Below are 25,393 nucleotides of genomic sequence, written 5' to 3'. Positions count from 1 at the left end.
ACGAGGGAGACCTCCCAGCTGGAGCTGGATCTGCCTGCTGAGTCCTCGCCTGGCCTCCTCGCCCAGCCCCACCCTGTGCAATCTACTTCTGCAGCAACTCCAGCACTCAGGCCTCCTCCTTGCCTGCGCCATCTAGGGACACGGAATTCCCGTGGATCTGGGCGACAGCAGATGAGGTGGTTGCAGGCACCGGCATGGTGACCGAGCTTCTCTGTGTGGCTGTGACTTAGGCTCCCCCAACTCCTTGTGGAGGGCTTGTGTACCTTTAAATTTATCCTGGTTCTGTGGTACACAGTCAGCAAATACCAACAGTCTTGAAAAGCAGTACGCACCATCTTATGACGTGGCACCAGGCAACCCACAAGATGGTTTCTATGAACAGCTTGCTTAGGCTTCACGATGATGTCACAAAGTAGGTACCACGAGCGGCTGGTTACAGCTGAAGAAACTGAGTCATAGAATAACTTGCCAAGATCACCCAGAGACAAGGCAGAGGAGCGGGGAGCTGCACCCCTGACTCACCAACCCGGCAACCCCACCCTGTCGTGCCAGGGTCCATGCCCCACGGGTCAGATTGACCAGAGGGAGGGAGATGGACAAGCGGCCCAGAGTGGCCCATTCACACTCTCATCCACAAAGCAAGAGAACAGCTGTAAGCCAGCCGTGTCCTGGGCACTGAGTGCAGAGCCTGGCACATCCTTCCTCCCCTGGGACCCTATGTCACCCTTCTTTGCCTGGTAGCCAATAACTCTGCCTTTAAACCCAGCTGAGGCATTTCCTACTCCTAGAAAGACTCTGCTTCATTCATTCCCATTGGCTCATGGGTGTGGCTCCAAAAATCTGTTTTGTTTTTTTTTTTCATTTCTATTTGTTGAGAGTCTCTCTGTGCAGTTCAGGCTGGCCCTGCACTCATGATGTAGCCCAGGCTGGCAGTGGCCTCACAGCAATCCTCCTGCCTCAGCTTCCCAAGTGAGGTTACAGATGTGTACCAGGCCTTGGCACAAGTGGATGGACGAATGTTTGTTTGTTTGTAACTTAATATACTCCTTCCTGCTGCAATACACCCTCTGCCTCCAGCCCTGATGCTTATAAACTATAGATGTTAAGGGATTAAAGGACAGGAGATACATTTATGTTTTAGGGGATGCTTTTTTAAAAAAAAAATATACTATGGCGGTATAACCTGTTTTTGCAATGAGTGCATTTTAGAAAGGTGGAAGGTACATGAGGTTTTTTTATAAACTAAAATCCTATCTATTCACTGCTACATGTTTCTTAGATGCCTTATCTTTTTAAAATTTAAGTTTATTCATTCTAAGTTTACAATTTAGCTAACCATAATGATCACATTTGTTATAGGGAATTTGTATTTGTATGTGATATATTTTGATTCCTCTTTTTTCCCCACTTCCTCTTTTCAAACCCTCTTTTCTTCCCCATTCACAAAGTTCTGTTTTTATTTTATCCTTCTATTACACTTTGCCTTTTAAAAACGCTGGGCCCTGCCAACTGGAGCAGGCTTCCCTCAAGTGAGTCTCCACAACAGCCAGAAAATCGTGTTCTCAGGACTCCTAACTTACCACACATTCCATATTTAAAGACCTCCATTAGAATTCTTTTGTAAAATTAGTGATCGCCTTTCTTTGTAGATTGCATGTTCTGATTTGGGAAGCATAAGTCAAACTGAACTAAATAGCTGCAGCAAAAACTGAGCAATTTTCTGCAAAAGGCCGTCCACCCAGCCCTGCCCCGTCCTGAAAACACCGTGTTCAGTTCTTTCTGGCCCAGAGATGTCCCGGCCCTTTGTGAAGTCTAAGCGGGAGCCACACGCCACGGAGCTTTGCTGGAAGCGTTCCTCAAGCTCTGCTAGCACCGAGGGGCACACCAGGCTGAGGGCGATGGTCCAGTTATTGGTGCGCTCAGAGGGTGCCCACGGGTGGCTTCCATTCAAAAATATCTTCGCTGGACACCGTGGCTGGTAATGGGCAGAGGGAGGAGCTACAGCCTTAGACCACAGAAAAACCTGAGAGAGGAGGACTCGGGCCAAAGGGGAGAGAGCTCCAGGACAGAGCCCTATGACATCCTACACCTGGGAGATTTCCACGGCCACGGTTCCCATGGCAGCAGTGCACATGTGCGCATGCACGTGTGAAACTTACTTGTGCATGTTTTCTTGTCTGGGTTAAGAGCAAATCCTTCATGGCACTTGCACAAGTAGGAACCATCTGCATTTACACATGCGTGTTCACATCCGTGCTCTTCTGAGCCGCAGTAGTCCACAGCTGCAGAGAATACAACACATTCAGAGTTCAGTTAGACATTTAGGTCAGTATCCTGGTAGATGGGAAGAAGCTGAAAGCTTTCCCTCTAAAACCAGGGACAAGACAAAGATGGTCCTTGTCATCGCTTCTGCTCCACACAGTCCTTGAAAGGGCAGCCAGAGCAATCAAGTAAGAGAGAGAAATAAAAGGAAATGTATAGGAAATGAAAAAGTCAAATCACCATTATTTGCAGATGACATGATTCTCTACATGGAAGACCCAAAAATTTCAACCAAAGACTTCTAGAATTCATAATCAAATTCAGCAAAGTACTAAGGTACAAAATCAATGGACAAGGGCCAGCCAAATAGCTCAGTGGATTAAAGCATCTGCAAGCAGGCTCATGGCCCGGGGTTTGATCCCCAGGCCTGCTGTGCCCGACCCAACCCCGGGGTGCACTGAGACAGCAATTGAAACTGGGCATGGTGGCGCACGTCTGTAATCCCAGCACTTGGGAGGCTGTAAACAGAAGAATCACTATTGGTCTGATCTAGTAGAGAGACCCAGAACACCCTGTACACCCTTCCCTAAAATACAAAAATAAAATAAAAAAATTAGCAATTCTGTACATCCACAGTGAACCCACAAAGAAAAAAATGAGTAAACCAATACCATTTGCAACAGCATCAAGAAAAATAAAATACTAAGGAGCTAGCCTAGCCAAGGAAATAAAAGACCGCTACAACAGAAGCTATAGTTCTCTGGAAAAATAGATGGAAGAGGATATCAGAAAATGAGAAGACAGCTCCTGTTCTTGGAGAAGCAGAACCAGTATTGTCAAAGTGGCCATACTTCTCAACTGATACAAGGATTTAATATAATCCCAGGTAAAATACCAACGGCCCAATACTATTATGGATTACTGGACTCTTTTAGAATATTTTGCTGAGTTAACAAACCTATATTTGCATGACGGAACTAAACAAAAAATGGGATATACAAATGAATGTCCATTTTGTATCTGTGTATTCAAAGTGGTTAGGATAGATATATAGTTACATTCTCTTAATGAATAGAGGGATTTGTTCTAATAGTGTTTGTGAATAGGATATCAAGTCCGCATCTTGTACAGCAATTAACCACTAGGAAGAGAGTATGCAATGTGTTAATTATTGAAACTGTCCTACCAATTTGATTTGAAACTGTCTCATTGCTATTTGTCTCTCAATAAAATTACGGGGAAAAAAAATTTTTTTTCTCATGGCCCTTAAGCCATGCAAATGGTTTCTGCAATTTTAAATGGCTGAAGTAGAATATTTATGAAATTCAAATCTCAGCACCCATAAATAAAGTTTTATTGGCACACACTAAAAAAAAAAGAAAAAATAATTAAAATAATAAAATACCAATGGCATTCCTCCCTGTAGAACTAGAGAAAACAATACTAAAATCCATACAGAACCGGAAGACCCCAGAGGAGCTGGCTACAGCACCAAGAGCAAAGCGAGATCTCGACTTGCATTATAAAGCTATGTGCAACAGCCTGGTACCAGCACGCCTGGAGAGAGCTCCCCAGGCAAAAGGAGCAGCAAGTGCAAAGGGCAGGTGGTGAGAACACTGCCTGCGGGCTAAAGGACCCGCCAGGAGGTCCCAGGGCGAGGCTGGGACCTGTGGGTGACAGTAAGGACTTCAGCTTTTATTCTTAGGGGATTGGCTCATCGGCAGACTCTGCACAGAGGAGTTGAGAATGGACTGGAGAAGGCAGATGACAGTGGAAAGGAAGCGACACCTAGGCTGACGCCCAGGATATAAGCAAGAGAGGTGTTGGGTTGTGTCTCCCACACATACAGACAGCACTGTCCTAAGCCCTGGTAGCTGTGGCCTCAGTGGAAATAAGTTCTTCACTGAGGTAGTCACCTTCATATGTGGTCACTGGACAGAGGCTGATCTGCCATTTCTCATGCCATGTAAAGTGGAGGATACAGGGAGACTGTGGTGATACCACTGTAAGGTGACAACACTGAGGAGAATCTCAGCCACCACCAGGTGCTCGGAAGAGGCCAAGAAGGAGTCCCTGCTCAAGTCCCGGAGGTGCCTGGGACCTGCAGTAGCCTGATCTCAGAGCTCTGACCACCTAGGCTGTGTGACACCGCTGTTGTGTGTGGTGCTTTATCGTGACAGCCCTAGAAAACAAAAATCACTGGGTAGACATGGAAGGGGGCGGGGGAGCTTCCTATGGATGAGGCGTGAAGCAAGAGAAAGGAGGGATGAGAGCTGGTGCTGGGACCACGTGCATGGAACATTCTGCATCTTAGTCCTTGCTACTCCTCCTCCCTCTCGCCCCTCTCCATTCCTAGATCCCCTTTCCATCCGCACAAGGTCTACCTCCCGGTTTCCAACACCTTTTATTTTGCTCTCAAAATTATTGATCATTTGGGTTTCTCATCTAAGAGAAACCTGTCATAATCACAACCACATAATTGTAAACAGAAAGACAAAAAAAAACAAATTTGGTGAGAAATGCAGAACCCAAATTTGCATATTCACAAGGATTAGACCCTTTCCTAAGGTAGAGCCAGGAAATTAGAAGTAAAAAAGCTTGTGTTAAGGTGGGAGAATTATGTACAAACTTCATTCCATTAAAAAATGCTTCCCTTGGGCCTGTGAGATAGCTCAGCAGACTAAGTGCCTGCTTAGGCAAGCGCAGTGACCAGGGTTCAATTCCCAGCATACACATGCCACGCCAGCCCTGGGCATGCAGAGCCACTGAGACTGAGCGTAGTGGCACACTCCTATAATTCCAGTGATCAGTGCCCCTTAGCTCAGTTCTTTAAGTGGCTGCTTCAACAAAGCAGTCAGGCTCAGGTCGCTGTGGTTCAATCCCCACAACTCAAGCCAGCCAAAGCTGCCTTGAAGGCATTCGGAGGGCATTCGGAACAAAAAAAAAAAAAAGACTCAATGGGCTGGGCTGGGGAGATAGCTCAGCAGTCTAAGCGTCAGCCCAGGTTCTATCTATTCTTGGTACTACATGCCCTGTTGGTCCCTGAACTCCAAAACTGTGTGTGGTGGCACACGCCTGTAATCTCAGGAAGGCTGCGACAGGAGGATTACTGTGAGTCTGACCTGTGTAGTGATACCCTGCACAAATAAATAAAAAGATTAATAATTAAAAAAAAGAATCAGTTGGTTGTTAAATGAATGAGCAGCCATGTTGGGGACACTGAGATTAAGGAGCACGTGCCCTGGCATATACCTCAGTCTGTGTGTCACAGGAGGTGCCCATGGTGTGGCCCTGCTTTGTACTCCGCCACCTTCACCCTCTTCCAGCTGCGCCTGGCCCGCCATCTTAGGAGATTCCCTATCCTTGCTGTGGGTGTTGCTCTCAGTCAGCCAGCGCAGTCTCTGTCACCCGCCTTGCAGCGTCCCATCCAAGAGAGGACCTGCTAATCTAGCTTCTAAATCCCAGCACATTCATGGTGCCACAGTGATTAATGGTCAGGTCACTGTTCCAAAAGGACAGAGATACCGACTGTACTTCACTCCTGAGCTTTCCTCTCAGACCACAGGATGTAATCTCTGAACCCAACAACTTCTGTTGGGAGATCCCATAATTACACTGGCTCCTCATTTGTTTAAGACTCCCATCTAAGGGCCGGCCAAATAGCTCAACAGATTAAAGTGCCCGGGGCTGGTGAGATGGCTCAGTGGCCTAAAGCACCTACTTAGAACAAGCATAGCAAAGCACAGGGACCGCGGTTCAATCCCTCAGCACCACATGCTAGCCAGCCCCGCCCCCTGGTGGGCTGAGCTGGCCACACACACAAACTAAATAATGGCAGGCACAGGGCTGGGGGTTCCATCCTTCCTTGGGCCTGCCATGCCCCCGGGGCACACTGAGATGGCAATTGAGACTGGGCATGGTGGCGCGCACCTGTAATCCCAGCTCTTGGGAGGCTGTAAACAGGCAGATCACTGAGTCTGATCTAGTAGTGAGACCCTGAACACCCTGTAGACCCTTCCCTAGAATACAAAAAAACAAAGACTGCCATCTAAGCCACATGCTTCAAACGCACCTTTTCACAAGATTCTATTCTTCCATAGAATAGAGTAGCCAGTGTTGGCCCAAGTGTTAGAAAAAGAAAACCACGTTGTACAGAGAAGCAGCCCTTGTCCCGACCTCCATTCAGCTGGCACTTGATCTATAAACACTTTCTTCTAATGTGATCTGGAGCCCAAGCCCAGAACACGCCGGATGGATTGGGCAGCCGGCCCCTGAGGCCACACCTGCCTGGCCTTGAGCTCATGGCTGTGCCAGACGCCTGTGCCTGAAGACCCCGTGTGCTGCTCTCCTCCCCACAGCAGGGTTTAGAAAGCACTGGCTCTGAAAGTGTGGGTCAGGGAAGTGGCTCAGCAACCATCAGTCAAGAACTTGTCAGTGACACCAGTTCTCAGGTCCCACCCTGGTCAGCTGGGTAGAAACTGAGTACAGAGCTTGGGGGTGCGTGTTTACCCAGCTCTCAGGGACTCCATGCGTGGTAACATCTAAGAGCCTCTATTAAAAAGACAAAGTGGTTTTCCCCTGAATCAACATATACTATTTGCATAATTATTATAACTAATTTAAATACAATAACAGCCAATTAATATAAGCACTTTGAGAAACTGACTTTTTAAAAAATATAAATTAAATTGATAGCTTTGGAAAGACTTGAGGCAATTTCCCAACCAAAACTGCTGTAAGACAAGGCAGGAATAAAACAAGTAGAAAGGATTAGGTCCTTTTCACTACTATTCACAAGGATTCTGTCTGCAGACCATTCTGCCAAAGTCTTCCAACCCTTGTCCTAGTTTAGAGAACTCAAAACTGAAAATCATAGACAACATGATTGATGCAACCAAGATTTTAAGATATTTTTATTCAAACCAACTTTAATAGTTTTGAGTATATTCTTAGAACTACTCACTCTTAAATGTATTTGTGTGTTTTCAACAAAAATAAATAAGGTAGGTCTGGATATGCACTTTTTTTTAGGAGTCTCCTCTCTGAGCTATGTCTTCCATTCATCTGCCAGCCATAGGCCCAAGTTCATGCAGGTCGCGCTGCGTCCCAAGACCCTGGCCTGTATAACTAGAAGGTGTCCAAGGCCCACCTTGATTCAAGAATCACTCACTGACTCCCCCACTGCCAGGTCACTGGGGACAGCAGATGCAGCAGCTGGCCTGCAGAAACTCATCAAGAGACTCATTTCCAGGGCCACGAACCTCCAAGAGTTTGAAGGCCAAATTCTAGTGCATCCAACTCTGACATCCTTCGCCAAATGTTTTGAGCTCATTGCACAATATCCTTGGTTCTAAAACTACTTGCAAAAAGGAAGACAAAGGGCCAGGCATGGTGGCACATGCAGTTATCCCAGAGCTCTGGGCGGCTGGGGCACGAGGATCTCAAGTTTACAAATTCAAGCGCAGTGTAGGCAACTTGGTGACTTAGCAAGATCACGTGCCAACATTTTAAAATAGATAAATAGATGGAGTGGGGCTGCAGCTCAGTGTGAAGTCCTTGGGTTCAATCTCCAGTGCCAGGAAAAAGAAAGAGAGGAAGGCCAAGGTTAGCGGACAGATGTATAGAGATGATCTTTATGTGTAACACCAGCATGCCTCTGTTGTTCTAAGTCCTCAGCTACATCAACAAATCCTTTCTCAGTCATTTCTGCCTGAAATTCCCACACTGTCCTTTCCAAATGGAAAGAACACGGTCATTCCCTGGTGTCCGCTGGCCTCTGGGTCAGAGTTCTGGGGTCTCGGGTTTGGAAGTTGGTCTCTGCCCTGTGGGAGGTCGCCTGGCTGCATTCATGGGTAAGTGATACTCAGGTGCAAGAGAATGACCATCTCAGTGGTCATTTCCGATTTAAATCTGCTCACATCCCAAGGTTTTCAGCAGGGATCAGTCTGTGGAAACAGGACATATTCAAGAGGAGCGTTGGATTTTAACATTTGCTGATGAGAAAGTAAAAACACTAAATGTCCTGAGACGGTAGAGCCAGTTTACTTGCTGAGTGTGCATTAGACACTAACGTACACGCAGACTCTAACCCTTCCCTCCCATGGAAAGCTCAGGGGAGGTTTCCTATGAATTTTGAGAGCACTAGTGGAATGTTATGGGTGGATTCTGCTCCTCCTAACAATATGAATCCATATGTTGAAGCCTTAACCCTGAGACATCAGAATATGACTGTATTGGGAGATGAGGGCCTTTCAAGAAGTGATTAAGTTAGCTGGGGAGTTAGCTCAGCGGCATATGTGCCTGCCTGGCAAGTGCAGGGTCCTGAGTTCAATACCCTGTACTAAAAAGAAATAAAAATAAATAAATAAATAAAATGCTGGTACTTGTTAAAATTTTTTTTAAAAAAAGAAGTGATTAAGTTAAGATGAGTCGGTGGGTGCAACAGCACTCATCTGTAATCCTGGCATTCTGGGAGGCTGAGGCTGGAGGAGTGTGTTTGAGCCCAGCCTGGGTAACCAGGGATTTAGAGAGGCGCGCTTTTGGTAGGGCCTTCCCACTGAGCTATACTCAGAGTACACACCTGCCCTGGACCAGTTGCTGGCAGAGGAGGCCCCAGGCTCCTTCTCATCTCTGCTGTCTTCTAAATCTCCCCGCTAAGTCTGGCACATGTTGTCTTCCTCTGACAACTTCCTTCCTTGCATTAGGCTGCCTATGTAGCTCTCCTATGGAGTGTCCCACTGTGACCATCTCTCTCTCCAGCCTAGCAGCCAGGAGCAAACCTTGCCTACCCTTGCCCTCTGACCCTTGTGCTTGCGAGCACAGCCTCCTCCTCACTGTCACTCTGCCTGACATACCTGCCCTGGCCTTGGACACCTGGCCAAGTGCTGCCCTTCCCTCTGGGCCCAAACCCTCGTGCTTCTCCATTGCTTTGTCTTCTCTGGCCTCTGCATTTCTGTCTCTCAGCCCCATGCAGCAGTGCCAGTGACCTTCTGAGACTCCCTACCAAGGGCCCTGGCCCCTGAGATCTGCTGGTCACTTCTCTAGAAGCTTCTGCAGATCTGCTGCCTGCTCAGGATTGGGTCAGCACAATGGGTATGAGGACGGTGGTTCTGGGGCGGAGGGATGGGACCCAGGTCTCACCATCCTGCCTCTTCTCTTAGGCCCTCTGAGGATAGCTGGACGTTTTCCTGCGCTTATAAGCAGCAGCAAGAGAAAGGTCACCACTAATGACACAGCCCGTCAGCTCCCTGGCAACTCAGCATCACCCCGCTCAGGCTTTTGCTTTGTCTGTTCTAAGTTTATCAGTGAGAATATATCACTTCCACACTGCAAGGCAATGAAGCAAAAAGTAAGACTTGACATTTACCCTTATTTTCATCCTTTTTGCTTGCATTTTCAGCAAATTCTAGTGCTAGTGATACTGTCTGCCACTCTGCCATGGTCACCAGCAGCAGATGAAGATAATCTTCCCCAAAACAACAACAATAGCACATAAATAACAAAAAACAGCTCTCTGGCTAAGGAGACCAATTCTATAAGTGTCTGACCAGCCTCCTTGGTGTGAAAAACCAAAGCTGTCATCGCTCACCAACAAAGAGCAGCTACCACCTTCTGCTGTGTTGTTCTCCTTTCATATTCCTTGCTAAGAATCAAGGTGACTGGTATATGTAAATTCTATGCACAAACATAGGTAAACAAGCAGGTACACACTGTGGGAAGCAAAACATGATACAGCAGTGTGTCAGAAAGCAACAGGGTATGTAGGTGAAAATGTGGGCGTTAGTGAGAAACTCAAGGCTCCAGTCCTAATGCCTGCTCTGCAGGTGCCAGTGAGAACTCGGAGCCAGTGCTGACTAAATTGGATGCTATCCTGCCTCTGCCATCTCTTGCCTGACCACTCGGCGTGGCGGTGCCTGAGTGGGAAGGAGCTGAGCCCGCTGCAAGTTCACGCCGATGTGGCCAGGCTCTGCCTTGGACCTGAGGGCTTGGCCTTGGGTGGGGCCACAGTTTTCTCCGACTGCACTGTCTTGACATAGACAGGTGGGCTCTCACATGGGGCGGTCACTGGGGCCACTTGAGGACCAGGAGATGCATTAGGCAGGAGGAAGGAGCCCCCCCCAGCCCCCCTGCCCACTGCCAAAAGCATTTCATGTGACCTGTGTTTAAGTCAGGCCACTTCAGGTGAACAAAATCCACCTGGTCCTTCTTGGGCAATGCCATAATAGACAACTCTTTGCACTGAAGAGTATCATCACTAGGCCTTTGCTGAGGATCGGAGCGAACAAATGCTGACTGTAGCCCCACAGATGACATCTTTAGAATCAAACTCTGCCTAACCAGATCAAGACACTGAGCATTTTGTTGCAACCCAGAGGAGCCTGGGATGTTCGCTCTGAGCCTCCTCACCCTCCTTCTCCCACTTGGCTTTCTTCCACACGAAGCCGCAGGAGGATACTCACCCACACACCGCTTCCCGTCCTCAGCCAGCGAGTAGCCACTGTAGCACTGGCAGACGAAGGAGCCGGGCACGTTCACACAGAGCTGCTCACACGCGTGGTCCTCCAAGGCGCACAGGTCCTGGACTGGGGCAAAGGCGCACCATGAGAACCCCGTAGGGAGGGAGATGCCCAGGCCACGCCACAGCTTTGCTGAAAGTAACTTTTAAAAAATACTATAAATACTACTAGATAATCAGAGTAGAAAACAAAACTACATCAAAGGAAAGCTGCGCAGAGCATGGTGACACACACCTATAATTCCAACACTTGAGAAGTTGAGGCAGGAGGATTGCTGCAAGTTCAAGACCAGCCTAGGTTCCTTAGTGAGTATTTCCCCCCACCCCCCGTACTGGGAACTGAACTCAAGACCTTGCACTTTCCAGGCAGGCATGTGTGCCGCTAAACTATATCCCTGATCCCTCCTTAAAGAGTTCAAGGCTAGCCTTAACAATAGAGCATGACCTTGCCTCAAAAAAAAAAAAAAAAAAACAAGTCAAAGGAAATGCTCCTGTAATCCTACTATCCAAAGTCATCCACAGTTAACATTGTGGTGAGTTTCTGTGTTTACAAAAACAGTATTTATTTATTTTTTGAGACAGTATTTACTTATTTTTCACTATGAAGATCAGGCTGGCCTTGAACTAACTATGTAGCCCATGTTGGCCTCAAATTTGTGGCAATCCTCCTGCCTTAGCCTCCAAGTGCTGGGATTACAGGTGTGTGTCACCACCCCAGCAAAACATAGTTTAATTTAAAGTTGAAATTATTTTTCACCCTTTGAAATGCATTAGGCTTTATTTATTTACTTATTTTTTGGTGGAACCGGGGATCAAACTCAGGCCCTTGTGCTTACCTGGCAAGTGCTTATTTTACTGAGCTATCTCCCCAGCCCTACATTAAGTTTTAATTAATACTGTTTTATAATTTCCTACGTTGGTGAAAGGTGCGCAGAAGCTATTTGGACTTGTTCGTATTGAGCTCTGATCCTGTCCTCTGGGTACTGAATGCACCCCATAATCACAGGATCGTTGAGGTACAAGATGATTCAGCACTGGCTATGACATACTGCAGATAGGGTTGCTGCATGCAGGTGGGCACAGTTTGAGGACTTTCTACTCCATTGAAAACACAGCACATCTACAAACAGCCCTAACTGCCGTGTTCCCAGCAATTTCTCTTATCCATTTATGTAAAGGAAGATCTCTGAAAACTTTTGAACTCTGTTCATTCATCCCAGTAAGAAAACAGAGTTGACAGCTGTAAGAAAGTGACCAGGGAAGAAGGGAAGCGTGGCTGCTCACGCTCATGGGATGTCAGATATTCATTATGCGTGCACCAAGTGTCAAGCCCTGGCTACTAATTCACATGCAATGTAGGAACACACACACACAGGCCTACATCGACCGCCAGCACAGTAAGACTCTATCAGAGGACGCCGAGGTTAGAGTCACCCTGACTCAGTCTCTCCTTGCAGACAGGATGACGCTGTTTCCCAGCAAGGAGACAGCTTGGGTGCTCGGAAACAGCTGGCTGCACCTGGATCTTACTGTTGCAACTGCAGAGAAGCAGCAGGGACTGAAGGGGTTGAGTGTAAAAAGAGCCTTGTCCTGGTCAGAAGCGTTCACTATTAGAGGTGCTCTAATGTCTTGGTTACGTAGAAAGCTTGATCGGCTCTGGGCTCCAACGGTTCTATAGCATCTCACCTCCTAGGTCTCTGAGTTTCACAGTTTATTGTACTTTTAGGTAAATATAAGACATCAGATTGATGAGATAAAAGCTGATTTGGTTCAGCAGCCATGCTACATACATTAAATCATTTTATTAAATCTTAAGATAAGGTCTGTCTTATCATATTTAAAAAACATTCAGGCCGAAGATTCTACAAATAAAGACTCTGTAACAATCCTAAAAGAAGGATTTTCACTTCCAAATCAATAACGTACATGAAAACAATCACAAAAAAAAAAACTATAGAGTCAAATTCTTTGGCTTCTTACTAGTAGCCTTGTATTAGATTTCCAATTAAGGGAAACTCCAGCTGGGATTTTCAGTGTTGGTTTCCAATGGATTTAGATGGAAGGAACCCAGCTGGTACAAAATTATAGGAAATAATCAAGGAATGACAAAACACATCAGTAGTTACAAACCTCGGCCAGAGATATAAGAAATACTTGATCCACAGATATCCACTCATTCATGCATTAAACATGTGTTGATGTCTTCTGTCTACTGTGTCCCAGGCACTGGGGATGTGTCCCCAAATAGACAAGGGGCTCCTGATGTCATGCAGTTTGTATTCTATTAGAGGTGGAGCTGGGCTGTCTTGGAAGGGGGATGGCAGCTGCAAATCTAGCTAATGCAAAAGCCCTAAGCTGCAAATGTCCTGCGGTGAGCTAGTCCCACTTGAGGAACTGAAAGCCAATGCAGCTACCAAAACCAACCTAAATTACAACAGCTGGAGCGTGATGAATTGCTAAGATGGATGCTGACAGTCCCGCAAGAGTCCAGAGTCATGGCACCTGATTGTCCCAAGGCAGGGCTGGGGAGATGGCTTAGTGGAATAAGCACTTCCCTGGCAAGTGCAAGGGCCTGAGTTCAATCCCTGGTTCCACCAAAAAAAAAAAAGAAAAAGAAAAAACAACAACAAGGCAGTTTGGAAACAGGTCTCAGGGAGGTGCTAGACACATGGAAGAGGAGCAGTGTGTTCCAGCTGGCCGTGAAGAGCATGCAGAATGTGCACAGGAGGGGGACAAGGGACAGGCTGGTGCTGAGCTCTGCTGCAGAATTCCAAGGGAATTAGCAGGAGGGGATGGCAAAGACCTGACTCTGGATGGCTGTGGGCCACCTGAACACAGTGAGGAGTCTGAGCCAGGAAAGTCCTGGAAAGGGACACCAGCGTTTCCACCAGTGCCATGCTGGGAAGGGTAAGCTGGTAGCCCCTCAGCCCTGGGACCTTAAAAGACCTTTCCCACAGCTCAGTGGAGACCCCAGCTTCCAGCAGGGACAGCCACACCTGCAATTTCAGGCTGAGCAGCTTCGCTTTGCCTGTGGGATGACGGCAAAATTCCCCTCCTGCTTCCAGGACCTGGCGCCATGCAGAGTTTTTGGCCTTACTCAGCAGCTGCCAGGCCCCTACCCCCTTCCCTGATGGCAGTGCCACAGTGCCAGCTGCAGACGTGGTTACACAGAGCAGTGATTACTGGGTCCTGCCTTCTAGACTCGGCCTGGGTGGGTGGGCAACACTGCTGCCTAAAGTGCTGAAGGTGAGAAAGAGGCTGCAGGCACAGCCCTGCTCAGGGGGATACAAGGCCTCTGGGCCTGACTCTGCCCTTTCAGGGTCAGTGGGAGCCCTGCCTAACCCTGGTGACCAAGGAGGGGGAAATACAGGTGACTCTTATTCTCTTGTCATTGTTTGCTTTCCTAGTAATCAACACATTATCAAAGAATCCTTAGAAAAGTAGAAGGAGAGCTGGTGAGATGGCTCAGTGGTCTAAAGCACCTACTTAGAACAAGCTTAGTAAAGCACAGGGACCACGGTTCAATCCCCAGCACCACATGCCAGCCAGCCTGGCCCCCTGGTGGGCTGAGCTGGACACACACACACACACACACACACACACAAATAAATTAAAAAATTTAAAAAAATAAATAAAAACATCAAAGAAAAATCTTAAAAAAAAAAAAAAAAGAAAAGAAAGAAAGAAAAGTAGAATGAGTTGCATGCCCCTCTAATTCCAGTCTCTGAGAGGCTGAGACAGGAGGATCGCAAGCTTGAGCCCAGCTGGGGAGATTTTTTTTAAAGTTATATAAAGGGCGAGGGATTTAGCTCAGTACAAAAGCTAAACCTGGGTTTAATCTCAGAAGAAAAACAAAACAAGTAGAATGAGCCAAGACCTTGAAGCAACATTTCCCGCCCCTAAAGATTCCCCCTAGAAAATAGGCAGAGCAAGAGGCAAGGAAATGCTCCTTCCTTTCAGGACAGAATGGGACACCAGTGTACAGCCTGCAGAATAGCTGCCAAGTCCCATGTGCAGAGGTAGCAGCACTCGGCCTCGGCTATCCAGAGAAGCTGCTAGAGACCATTTCAAAGTCCAGAGGCTCAGGCACTCCCACCCCATTAAACCAGACCGGCTGGCCTCCCCTTGATGATGTGAGATTCCCTGTTTGTTTCTTCTTCCAGACCAATCTCAGTGTGAGTGCAGTCCCCTCTCCCAGCAGCCCAGAGAACTGCAGATGCACAGACTAAGCGTGCCTTGCAAGGAGAGCGGGGCTGCTGCTCGCGTTCCCAGGGAGTGGTCCGGACGGCGCCCAGGCCAGCTGGCTCCAGGCGGATGGCCCTTTTGTACTGTTTTTAGAATGTGGGGGATTTATGGCCACGAGTGACTTGTACCGACCCAAGGGAAACCATTGAGGGATTAATCTAATTAAACAAGGACAGAAGAATAAATACAGACTGGCTCTGACAGAGCAACGTTGCTGTTTTCCTGGCAGTGGCCACTTCCATTTGAAACAAGTACAGATGTTTTTGAGGATGATTCCTTCTGCTCTTGAAAAACAGCACTTTAAAAAAGAATCTCATAGCCTGGAAGGATTTCACTGGTGGGTTGTAAAACCAGCCGAGGGGATGGAAGAGACTTTGTCTTCGGTGTTCCTTGCATCCCAGGGCAGCCTTCCACTTCCTCTTCCTGGGTGACTTTAGCAAAATGTCACTTCTCCAAGCTCACCGGGGTTGGGGGCCCTGGAGCACTACAGAGCACCATCTAGCACTTGCACATGGTCCCTGGTATTGAAAGGACTTGGTCACAGGAGAACATCAGTGATAGTCTTGGTCCTGCTTGAGGCTTCCATAATAGCTGCTTAGCAGACACAGATATGGTTGTTTTGCCTGGACAATCTCCTTCTGGGTCAACCTGGAGCACTGCCTCCATGAATGAATGTCCCTGGGCAGAAATGGGGCCACGGTGAAGAGCCTGAAATAGTCTCTACCCACCCTTTAGCAAAGATAAATATTGTGAGCAGCTAACTTTTTTATTGTGGGGTGGAAGATGGCAGGGAGAAACTTGGAAGTCAAGGCTTCATCTCTCTCCTGTACCCTTCAGATGTGGTCAGTTCTCAGGTCCCGCTGGCCTGCTTTTCTTTATCTCTCCCACCAATCCAGAGACATTATCATCTCTTGACCAGACCACCACAGTAACCTCTGTGACAGTGAAGTTGGATTGTCAACTTGATCAGGTGATCAGTAAAGTACCTTTCTGGGTGGGTCTGGGTAGACCTGGGTGGGTCACACAGGTGTGACCTTGGGGTCTATAACTCATCCCTGGTCCCTTTCTCCATGACTCTCTCTAGTTCTCTGACTCCTGGCCACAGTGAACTGGGCCGCTTTGCTCTACCACCCCTTTTGGCCATGATGGTTCTGCTGAGCCTGATGACCATGGCCTGGACCCTCTGAAACCACAAGCCAAAGTAAACCTCTCCCCCTCTTGGGTTGCAAGTGTTGGGTATTTTATAGAACCAATAAGAATGCTGAATCATGCAACCTCTGAGCTTGTCGTCAGGGTACCCCTGAAACCACAATAAAACTTGTAATGACTTCCTCCTGCTCTAGGGGGAAGTTCAAAACTTCTGGGGTATCAGAGTGATATATGATCCATGCCATCATCTCTCCAGTCTTGTTTTACACCTTCTTCTGTTCCATCTCTCCTTTTGTTCCTGTTGTCCAAAATAAGCCATCTTCTGCTTTACAACCTTTGCATATGCCACTTCTACACTACTCATGCCCCTGCCTTGCCTTTTTTTCATCTATTCTAACTCTTACACACCCTATAGGATTCAGCTTAAGGAGTATCTCCTCAGGGGACCCTTGCCTGTCCCAAAGGGTAAAGTCCTTCTTCATAGTTTCTTTGTAGTGCTTACCTCAATTGTAATGTAATGCTAATTTCCAACTGATTATTTCAGGTCTAGTCCCCCTGCCACCTGAAGGCAGCCATGTCCTCTCAAGCCCAAATATTAAGCATGGTGCCCAATGTGTGGTCAATTGATTATCTATCCATGATTGAATTAATTAATATATTTGTTCATTCATGGTTCTCTTCAAAGTGCTGGGAAAACAACAGTGAATAAAATAAGCTATAATCTCTGGTGTGCTGGAGCCAGCTCTTACTGAGTCGCATGAACACATGACCCACCTCTCTACCTCTCTGCACTCAACAAAGCCAAGCTGGCATCGTGGAACGGCCATAGTGGGGGTGTTTACAATGTGGAAATGGGCAAGCCCCACAGGAAGAGCTTCTCTTTTTTCCTGAAGAGCTGGATGTTACATGTTTACCAGCACACCACTGTCAGGGGCCAATCATAAAAAAGATAAATATGGAAAATTTACAGTGTATCTTGTTTTTTTTTTTTTTAATTTTATTTATTAATTTATTTGTGTGTGTGTGTGTGTGTGTGTGTGTGTGTGTGGCCAGCTCAGCCCACCAGGGGGCGGGGCTGGCTGGCATGTGGTGCTGGGGGATTGAACCGCGGTCCCTGTGCTTTAGCTAAGCTTGTTCTAAGTAGGTGCCTTAGACCACTGAGCCATCTCACCAGCCCTACAGTGTATCTTGTAATGAGGAAAGGGTAGTCAGAAGGGCTGACGGAAAGGCTTCTATCTGAACTAATGTGACCCAAAATGCCACTGCACTGAGTGTGCAAGGACCTGAGGAAGTAGTGTGGATGCAGGGGGGAGAGGGTCATTGTTGGAGAAGAGCCAAAAGAGCAGGGAGAGGCAGGCAAGGGAAAAGAAGGTCAACTTCGGGGCAGGGATGGCCCCCAGTGTGGTGAACTCTGTGACTTTAACTAAGGGGTCTTCAGGAGATTCAGTTTCCACAGAGAGATTAGATGGTTAAGCGGAGGGAATGTCCTACTTGCAGGGCTAAGTGCAATAACATAGGTGGGACAGCATTTGAGGCACAGTAGGCACTGAACAAATGTCAGCCTCTTTCTTCTCTCCTAATCCGAGGGATGGGGAAGGAGAAACATCTTTGGCCATGGGTCAAGGAGGTAAAAAGTTCATGGGGGCGCTGGGGAGATGGCTCAGTGGAATAAGTGCTTCCCTGGTAAGCACAAGGACCTGAGTTCAATCCCCAGTTCTGCAAAAAATAAATAAATAAATGAATAAAATAAAGTTCATGGAAGCATGTGGGAGAAGTAAAACTCAACTGAATGTTGCCCACACCACGATTCTAGTAAGGATGATTTCTTTCTTTCTTTTTTTTTTTTTTTTTTTTTTTTTGGAACCAGGGATTGAACTCAGGCCCTTGCACTTGTCAGGGAAGCGCTTATTCCACTGAGCTATCTCCCTGGCCCAAGAATGGTTTCACTTCACTGGATACCTTTGAAAACTGCAAACATGGAGATTTGATCTATAAAAAAATTTTGTTGTTGTTGTTATTGTTTGAGATAGAGTCCATCTGTGTAATCTAGGCTGGCCTTGAACTTACTTTGTAGCCCAGGCAGTCCTCGAATTTGTGATCCTCCTGCCTCAGCTTCCTAAGTGGTGGGATTACAGGCATGCACCAGCATACCTGCTTTGCTGGATTTAAAGATAAATTTAAAGTATCTTTGAGTTTGTTTTGTTAAATTGGCCCAATACAACAAAATAGGCAATTCTGAAGCTTATAACAGAAGATCAGGCCAAATTCGAGCTACGCCTTGCCAGAGGGCAACATAACCAGCAGTCAGCAGTATTCATTCGCTTGCTTCTCTCCATTCCTAGAGAATTTTATGAGGGGTGGGGACTGTAGCGGGTCAGTGTTGCCAGGGGAAATTTATTAGTAAGGATTCGCTAGCTGAGAGCCGCAAATCTGTGCCACACATGCCTCCATATCCCCAGGGGTGCCCGTGCACCCTAGCTAGATTCACCGCCTTTCCTCGTTAGTCATCTCCAGCCCCTAGCACTGGGCCTCAGCCTGGGGAACTTAGGAAACCTTCATCGGGTTCCCCTGGTGGAGGGGCACAGGGAGCAGGCTGCTGAGCTCAGCGGGCGTTACTCATGGTTGAATCAGAGTTTCTATGGACATTTCAGAATTTTAAGACAGGCCACGCTGCATGCTATGGACACCAGTACCAGTTTAATTTCTCCTCTAGAGTTAAAGCAAATGAACACCTTTCACAAGAACTGCTCTTTTGATAGCTTCTGCTATTGTCTAACTCAAAGACTTTTTTTTTTCCAGAACCGGGGATTGAACTCAGGCCCTTGCGCTTGCCAGGGAAGCACTTATTCTACTGAGCCATCTCCCTGGTCCCTTGTTGTCTAATTCAAGATGCAGAAACCAGCAGCTGTGCATCTCAGCAAGAGAGACAAGCTGTGTTACTAGGGCTCAGACTTCACTCAGGTAGGGTCTCTGCCCTCCTCAACCCAAAGCTCACTCAGGAGTTGGGGGTTCACAAACAGAGCATTTGGGGGGCCATCCCCTCCCTTTCTTGGGGTCTGAAGGCATTACTCCTATTTTTTGTGTGTATTTAATACAGGGTCTACAGGGTCTCACTACACAGATTGGACTCGTAGTGATCCTTCCTGTTTGTCAGCCTCCCAAGCGCTGGGATTACAGGCACACACCACCACCCCCAGTCTCATTTGCTTTCTCAGCAAGTCCCAGGGGTGGGGCCAGCACAGCAAGCTGGGGATTGAACCCCTGGCCCCTGTGTCTGCCTAAGCAGGCTCTTTAATCTGCTGAGCTATCTGGTTGGCCCAACTACTCTGATTTTGACAGCTGCAGTTTGGACTTCAAGACCGATAGTAAATGTGAGTCATCCACTCTGTGATTCTCGGCTGAAAAGAGCAGAAAGGAACCCAGTGTCACAGGGCAAACAAACCTGTCTTCAGGGAAACACCAGCTGCTCCCTTCTCCCTGCGTTTCTTTCTTTCGCAAGCAATTCTACTCAATAACATCATTAGGTTGTTTCTGAAGACAGGACAAGGGGCAAGCGGAAAGGAATGCCCAAAACAAGGCCTTCAAATGTAAGTAAATCTCACTGCATGAGGTTGATCAAAACAATCAATGTAGAGCATTGAGTTATGTTCTTGATACAAATCCCTCCTGAAGGGGCTCCCCAGGGAAAGAGCTGGTTTAAGACATCTAGGTCCATGGTCTTCCAACCAGAGCAGGCACAGTGTCCCCTGGGGCTGTGAAGATGCAGGCTCCTCTGCCCTGTCCCAGACATCCTGAGTCAGCGGCTCTATCTTATGCAAGGGAGATGCTTTCTATTTTTTATTCTTTTTGAGACAGAGTCTTGCTAAATTATCCAGACTGGGCTGTGCTGTAATTGCGATCGTCCTGCCTCAGCCTCCCAGAGTGCTGGGGCTGCAGATGTGCACAGCAATGCCCAGTTGGGAACTTGCATTTCTAACAAATTCCCTGCAGAGGTGACACATTTTTCGAGCCTCTTGTCTAGATGCCCGTGCAAAATACCACAGCAGAAGAGAAGCTGTATGAGGTTCACGTTCACATTCCCGTGGCTCTCATTTTTCATAACCGACATTTCTCTACTCATATTTAGTCAGTCGTTCTCCCACGGGGCGCCTCTCACCCCGGATTCTTTGCTCCGTGCTCTCAGAGGCAGAACAACCTGAGGTCAGCGTCAGGAAATAGGTGCAGCGCAGCCAGCCTTCTGCGCATGCGCTCTCCAGCTGCCGGGGGCGGGGGGTCACCTTCTGACTTCCGCAGCCTGTGCAGTCGGGCAGCTGCTCTGTGTCTGCGTGTGTGAGCCTCATTCACTCTTCCATGCTGGATCGCCTCTGCAAGGGCGCGGCTCCAGCGCTCAGACCCTGACCTTCGCTTTCCACTCTCCCTTCCTCCCTCCCACATTCCCTCCAAGGTCAGGGTCAGTGACCACCACCAACCACTTCCAGCCCAGGCTTTCCCGTGAACTCTAATCTGCCTGGGCTGCACCCAGCCACATGTGTGGCCTCTTAGGACTCAGTAGCTCGCCCCTAAATCCAGGGTTCCTCGACTGCCCCTAGCGTCATCTTCTGTTCTCTTCTCCCTGGAGCTGCAAGTGCTGCTGTGGTCTCCGAATTGATTCTGTGTATTTCTGCGGAAGCATATACTGAATTGAAGGAACTGATTGGAAGGAAGTGTAAGCTGAAGCTGGGAATGGTGATACCCACCTGTGAGCCCAGCGCTGCAGAGGCCACGGCAGGAGGGTCACAAGTTCGAGGTCAGCCTGGGCTACACAGTGAGTTCAAGACCAGGCTAAACTACACAAGGAGACCCCATCTCAAGGAGGGGTGTGTGTGTGTGTGTGTGTGTCTAGATGGACCTACTTTCCACATGTAGATCATGGGGGAAGCCAAAATTGTTTCTTAGTTCCCAAATGTTGGGAAATGTCCCAACAGAGTCAGTTTCTGGCCCATGGAGAATTCACAAGAATGAAGAAATGAATACCCGTATCTTTGGCACACTCTGGCTCCTAATCCAGGGCCTATATATTGCCAGCCCCAATGCAGTAAACTGGTTGTGCACATCATCTGTGTCTAGGCTGCCCACAACCAAGACACTGAAGGAACCCAGGTTGAAAATTCTGCTGCTGCATCCGTCCCAGCTCCCGTTGTCCCCTGACCCCCAGTGTTGTCTGAGCCCCGTTAGCTCTGATTTACACACACCAGCTTTTATGGAAGTGTCATCGGCATCATGCAAAGTGTGCAGTGTGGCACACTGGCTACATCGACCTGTCATCACCACAGTCAAGATAATGAGCACAGCCATCACCCCGAGGTCCCCATGCAGCTCTGTAATCCAGGGATCCTCTGCCTTCCCACTTCAGCCCCAGACAACTGTGGACGTGCTCACCGGCATTAGGGACTAGTGCCATTTTTCTAAACTTTTATAAGCAACAGAATCACAAGCGGGTGTGCTCTCCATTCAGCATCACTCTGAGCTGTGTCCAGGCCGCCGCCTGTGTGAGGGGTTCATTCTCTCACAGGGGAGGAGTATTAAACCACATGCGCGTGTCCCAGCATGAATGTATCCACCTGCTTATGAAGAGCCACAGAGTTACCAATTTCTTCTATTAAAAAAATATTTTATTTATTTATTTATTTATTTATTCAGTACAGGGTCTCACAACACAGCTCAGACTCATAGCTATCCTCAGTCTCCCCAGGGCTGGGATTATAGGCATGGAAAAAGAGGGTGGCCCAGCTTTAACTGTCCACTAGACCAAACACAGGGGCTGACGCGGACCTTGAGGAAGTAGTGTGTGTTATTGCCCTTCCCAATTTGAGATGAAAAATAGGGTCAAGGGGTTCAAGCGGCCTGCACCCAGTGAGGCAGCCACATCTGGTAGATGATGCTGATGATGTCAGGAGCAAATGGTGACTCACAGACAGCAAGGTCCTGTGCTTCCCACAGGTGTTCTGACTTCGGGACCTCAGAAGAGTGATTAATACGATCTTTCCTGATAGAGAGGGCACTGCGCGGCTATTAAGCCACGTCTGTGCCCAAAGGTAAAGCCAGCGCAGCTGCTACAGGCTCCCAGGAGGGCGGCTGGCTGGGACACCCTGTTCCAGCTCCTTCCCTTCTCCCCAGGCTAGGTCCTCCCCAGCCCCCCTCACAGCCTGAGAATACTGACCTCAGAGTGTGGCCACGTGGGTCAGAGGCTCTTTGGAAAGCCACACCAGTTGGCTCAAACTCTGAGGTGCGCCTTGGAGTGGCTTCCCTGATGGTTCTCGGTCCAGGACTCTAGGCCTTTCCTTTACCTGGGCCTGCCTGCTCTCCCCTGATTCTGTGTCTACAGCCCAGGCTTCAAGGGCTTCTGCGCTCAGGGACACAAGGGCCTACATAGATGGGGTGGGGCTGTGCTGAATTCAGAGGGACAGCTTGTGGTGCTCTTAGCTGGTGTGCGAATTCCTCTGGCTGGGCAAAGGCAGCCCGTGGAAAATGCACTCTGGCAGCTGCCCAGCTCCCAGCCAAGCCTGGAGACGGGACAAGGAATGGAATTCCTTGTACTGCTAAGAAGGGAAGGGACGGGGCAGGCCAGATAGTGGGGGCTGGGTGTCCACAAGGGGACAGGGTTTCTGCTGAGTGGTGTGTAAGGAGTTACGAGACAGCCTTTCCCAGGCTTCTGGGTCCAGTAAGTTCTAGTAAACCCATGAGCATTTGCTGGGAGTGATTTTCATGGTGGACCCTGAAGGAGTGTCAGAACTTTGAATGGGAGATGAGGGTGACAGTGGCTATACTGAACCTGGGTCCTGAGGCCTGTGAGAGGCCTGAGAGCACCAAGTCCCCAGGCCTGCAGAGCCCCCAGGCCATCATTCCTCCACAGCACTGGAGGGAAGCAAGCCAAAGTGCTCTAGCCTGGGGGCTGGGGGGACCTCCAGCCAACCGCCCAACCCTGAAGCTGGAAAGCAAGAAGAAAAATGGATAGTGTGGTTTAGCGCTATAAATACAGCATTAATTACAGCCATTTGTACCAACTGCTTCCCATGAATGCTTAATTGCTCGCTGTGTGGTGTGTCAACAAGTCTGTGTTGCCCAAGCTACATGCCAGCTGGGCTGAGCTCTGGGCACTCTGCAGGCCTGGCTTCCGCAGGCCTTGCTTGGTGGCCTGGCTGTCTGCCCATCAGGACAGTGGCTGCAGTCACAACTGAAGAAGTAAGCATACTTACTCAAGGAATGGGTGATTCTGCCCTTCAAGGTGGGGAATACCCTTGACATTTGCTAGTACAAATACAATATATTGGCTACTCCTTGGGGCCTGACCAAAAAGGAGAATGTGAATGCTAACTTTTTATATCTATCTACCCTCCCACCTTTTTAAATTTAAGAGACCAATAAAGCGTCCTCACCAAAGCTAACAGAGCTCTACACACCCCTTGAAAATCCATTCCGAGCTAAGGTTAACAACTACTCCCAAGCCCATGCTTTAGAGAAGAAAATAAAATAGGAAGGCAGCTCCTCTGGGTGGAGTTAATGAAGACAGCAGATGAAAAGGCTCTTCAGCGGTTCCTCCTGAAGAGGCTGAGAGGGAAAGGGTCCAGCTCACTGTCACTGTCAGTCTGCCACACCCTGCCAACAGATGACCACGTTCCAGGCTCTGGCCGAAGCCCAGGGATGGCCGAGTGAGGGTGCGGTTAACACAAACCTCGTTTCTGGCCTCTGGGAGGTGGTGAGTGGGTTGGGTGAAGGACAACAGGGAGCAAGATAAGCCGAGGGGAAAAGGGGAGCACACGGCACCAGCAAAGCAAACTTACTTCTGCAGGTCTTCTGGTCCGCATTGAGGATGTACCCTTGTTTGCACCTGCACACGTAGGAGCCGGGCGTATTGATGCAGAAGTGGGCGCATCGATGCTCCAGGACGCTGCACATGTAGACGGCTGAAAGGGAAGACACAGGGAGTCAAGGCGGCCGTGATGCCTTCCTGAACCTCATTCCTCCCAGCAAGCATGTATTCAGGCCCTACACCACAAACAAGCCGCAGTCCCTGCCCTCCAGGGGTTTATGATCTTCTGCAGACAAGAAGTGGCCAGATAGATGCATCAGCAACATATAAAGGGCCATGTAGTGTAGGGACAAAGGGAAATGGTGTTGCTGGGCACAGGGGCACACGCCTGTGATCTCAGCACTCAGCAGGCTGCAGAAGGGTCCACGCAAGCCTGAGATACACAGCAAATTCAAGGCCGGCCTGAACTACATGCATACGGGAGTGAGACCCCGTCTCAAAATGTGAGGGAATTGTTATGCTGAATTACATGAAGTTGCTGACATCTGATTGTTTTTAACCTATAGAAACAGAAATTTCCAATTCAACTTAATAACACGTGGAGGTAGGAAGATCCGAGGTGCTTTGGTTAATGTGTGGATTTTCAGTAGGCAGCAGTGCAGTGGGAGAAAGCACTATCGACTAAAGGAGGATGCGTTGAAGAACCAACAGTCTCCTGGGATCGTAACTTCTAAAAATAATGTAAGTTTTTAAGCATATGAAAGTATGCAAAAAAAGTTTGGAGCAACAGTGCATACCTACATTTCACATTGCCATAATTTTTATGGTTCAGTTTAAAATACTTCTGCATTTTACTTCTGAAGTACAGTAATCCAGCTTTCAGATGCATGCATTGGGTAAGTCTTCTGGAGCCCATAAGACTGTCTTTTGTTTTCATAACTTAATTTATGACTTCTCTCAACATAATGCAAGTGGAGCACATTTAAAATTAACCAGCATCAGTGTGTACAAAACAAGTTATGCAAGCGTTCTCACAAACAGTATAAAGAAACTTCTATGCAAAAAAATAATTTTATGAAGCTAAAAGAAAAGGATCATTCAAAAGCTAAGAACCATCCCATTTATCTAGCACTTAGGAAAATTCAGCTATGGGTGAAATTCATCTTAAATACATGTCACTACATGGTGGGCAATAAAGACAATATGGAGTGAAACTGTTTAGTACAATTTAGAATTTATTGTTCTGAGTGTATCGTTGTTCTTTTTTTTTAGGTACCAGGAACTGAACTCAGGTTTGCCAAGCAGGCAGTATGCAAACTGAGCTAAATCCCTGGCCTGTTCTGAGTTTATGGCTGTGTTTCAGTTCCTATTCATGTACAAGTAACATTAGGAAACTTTTCTGATCAAATCCAATGGTCGGGCTGGTGAGATGG

General features: G+C 47.9%; 1 protein-coding gene across 1 annotated transcript in view; it reads right to left on the bottom strand.

Annotated features, from left to right (window-relative positions):
• The window catches only part of Matn2 (matrilin 2), an 86,908-nt gene that overhangs the window by 46,015 nt on the left and 15,500 nt on the right, over nt 1-25,393 (bottom strand). The window contains exons 3-5 of the mRNA XM_023699948.1: nt 23,992-24,114; nt 10,722-10,844; nt 2,160-2,282 (exon numbers count right to left, since the gene is read on the bottom strand). Coding sequence (XP_023555716.1) covers nt 2,160-2,282; nt 10,722-10,844; nt 23,992-24,114 — 369 coding nt within the window. The remainder of the gene's footprint in view (nt 1-2,159; nt 2,283-10,721; nt 10,845-23,991; nt 24,115-25,393) is intronic.

Source organism: Octodon degus, unplaced genomic scaffold (assembly GCF_000260255.1).
Source record: "Octodon degus isolate 3935 unplaced genomic scaffold, OctDeg1.0 scaffold00118, whole genome shotgun sequence".
In the NCBI taxonomy this organism is placed as follows: Eukaryota; Metazoa; Chordata; class Mammalia; order Rodentia; family Octodontidae; genus Octodon; species Octodon degus.
The sequence above is the reverse complement of the archived record's forward strand: the minus strand, read 5'-3'. Positions and strand labels throughout refer to the sequence as shown.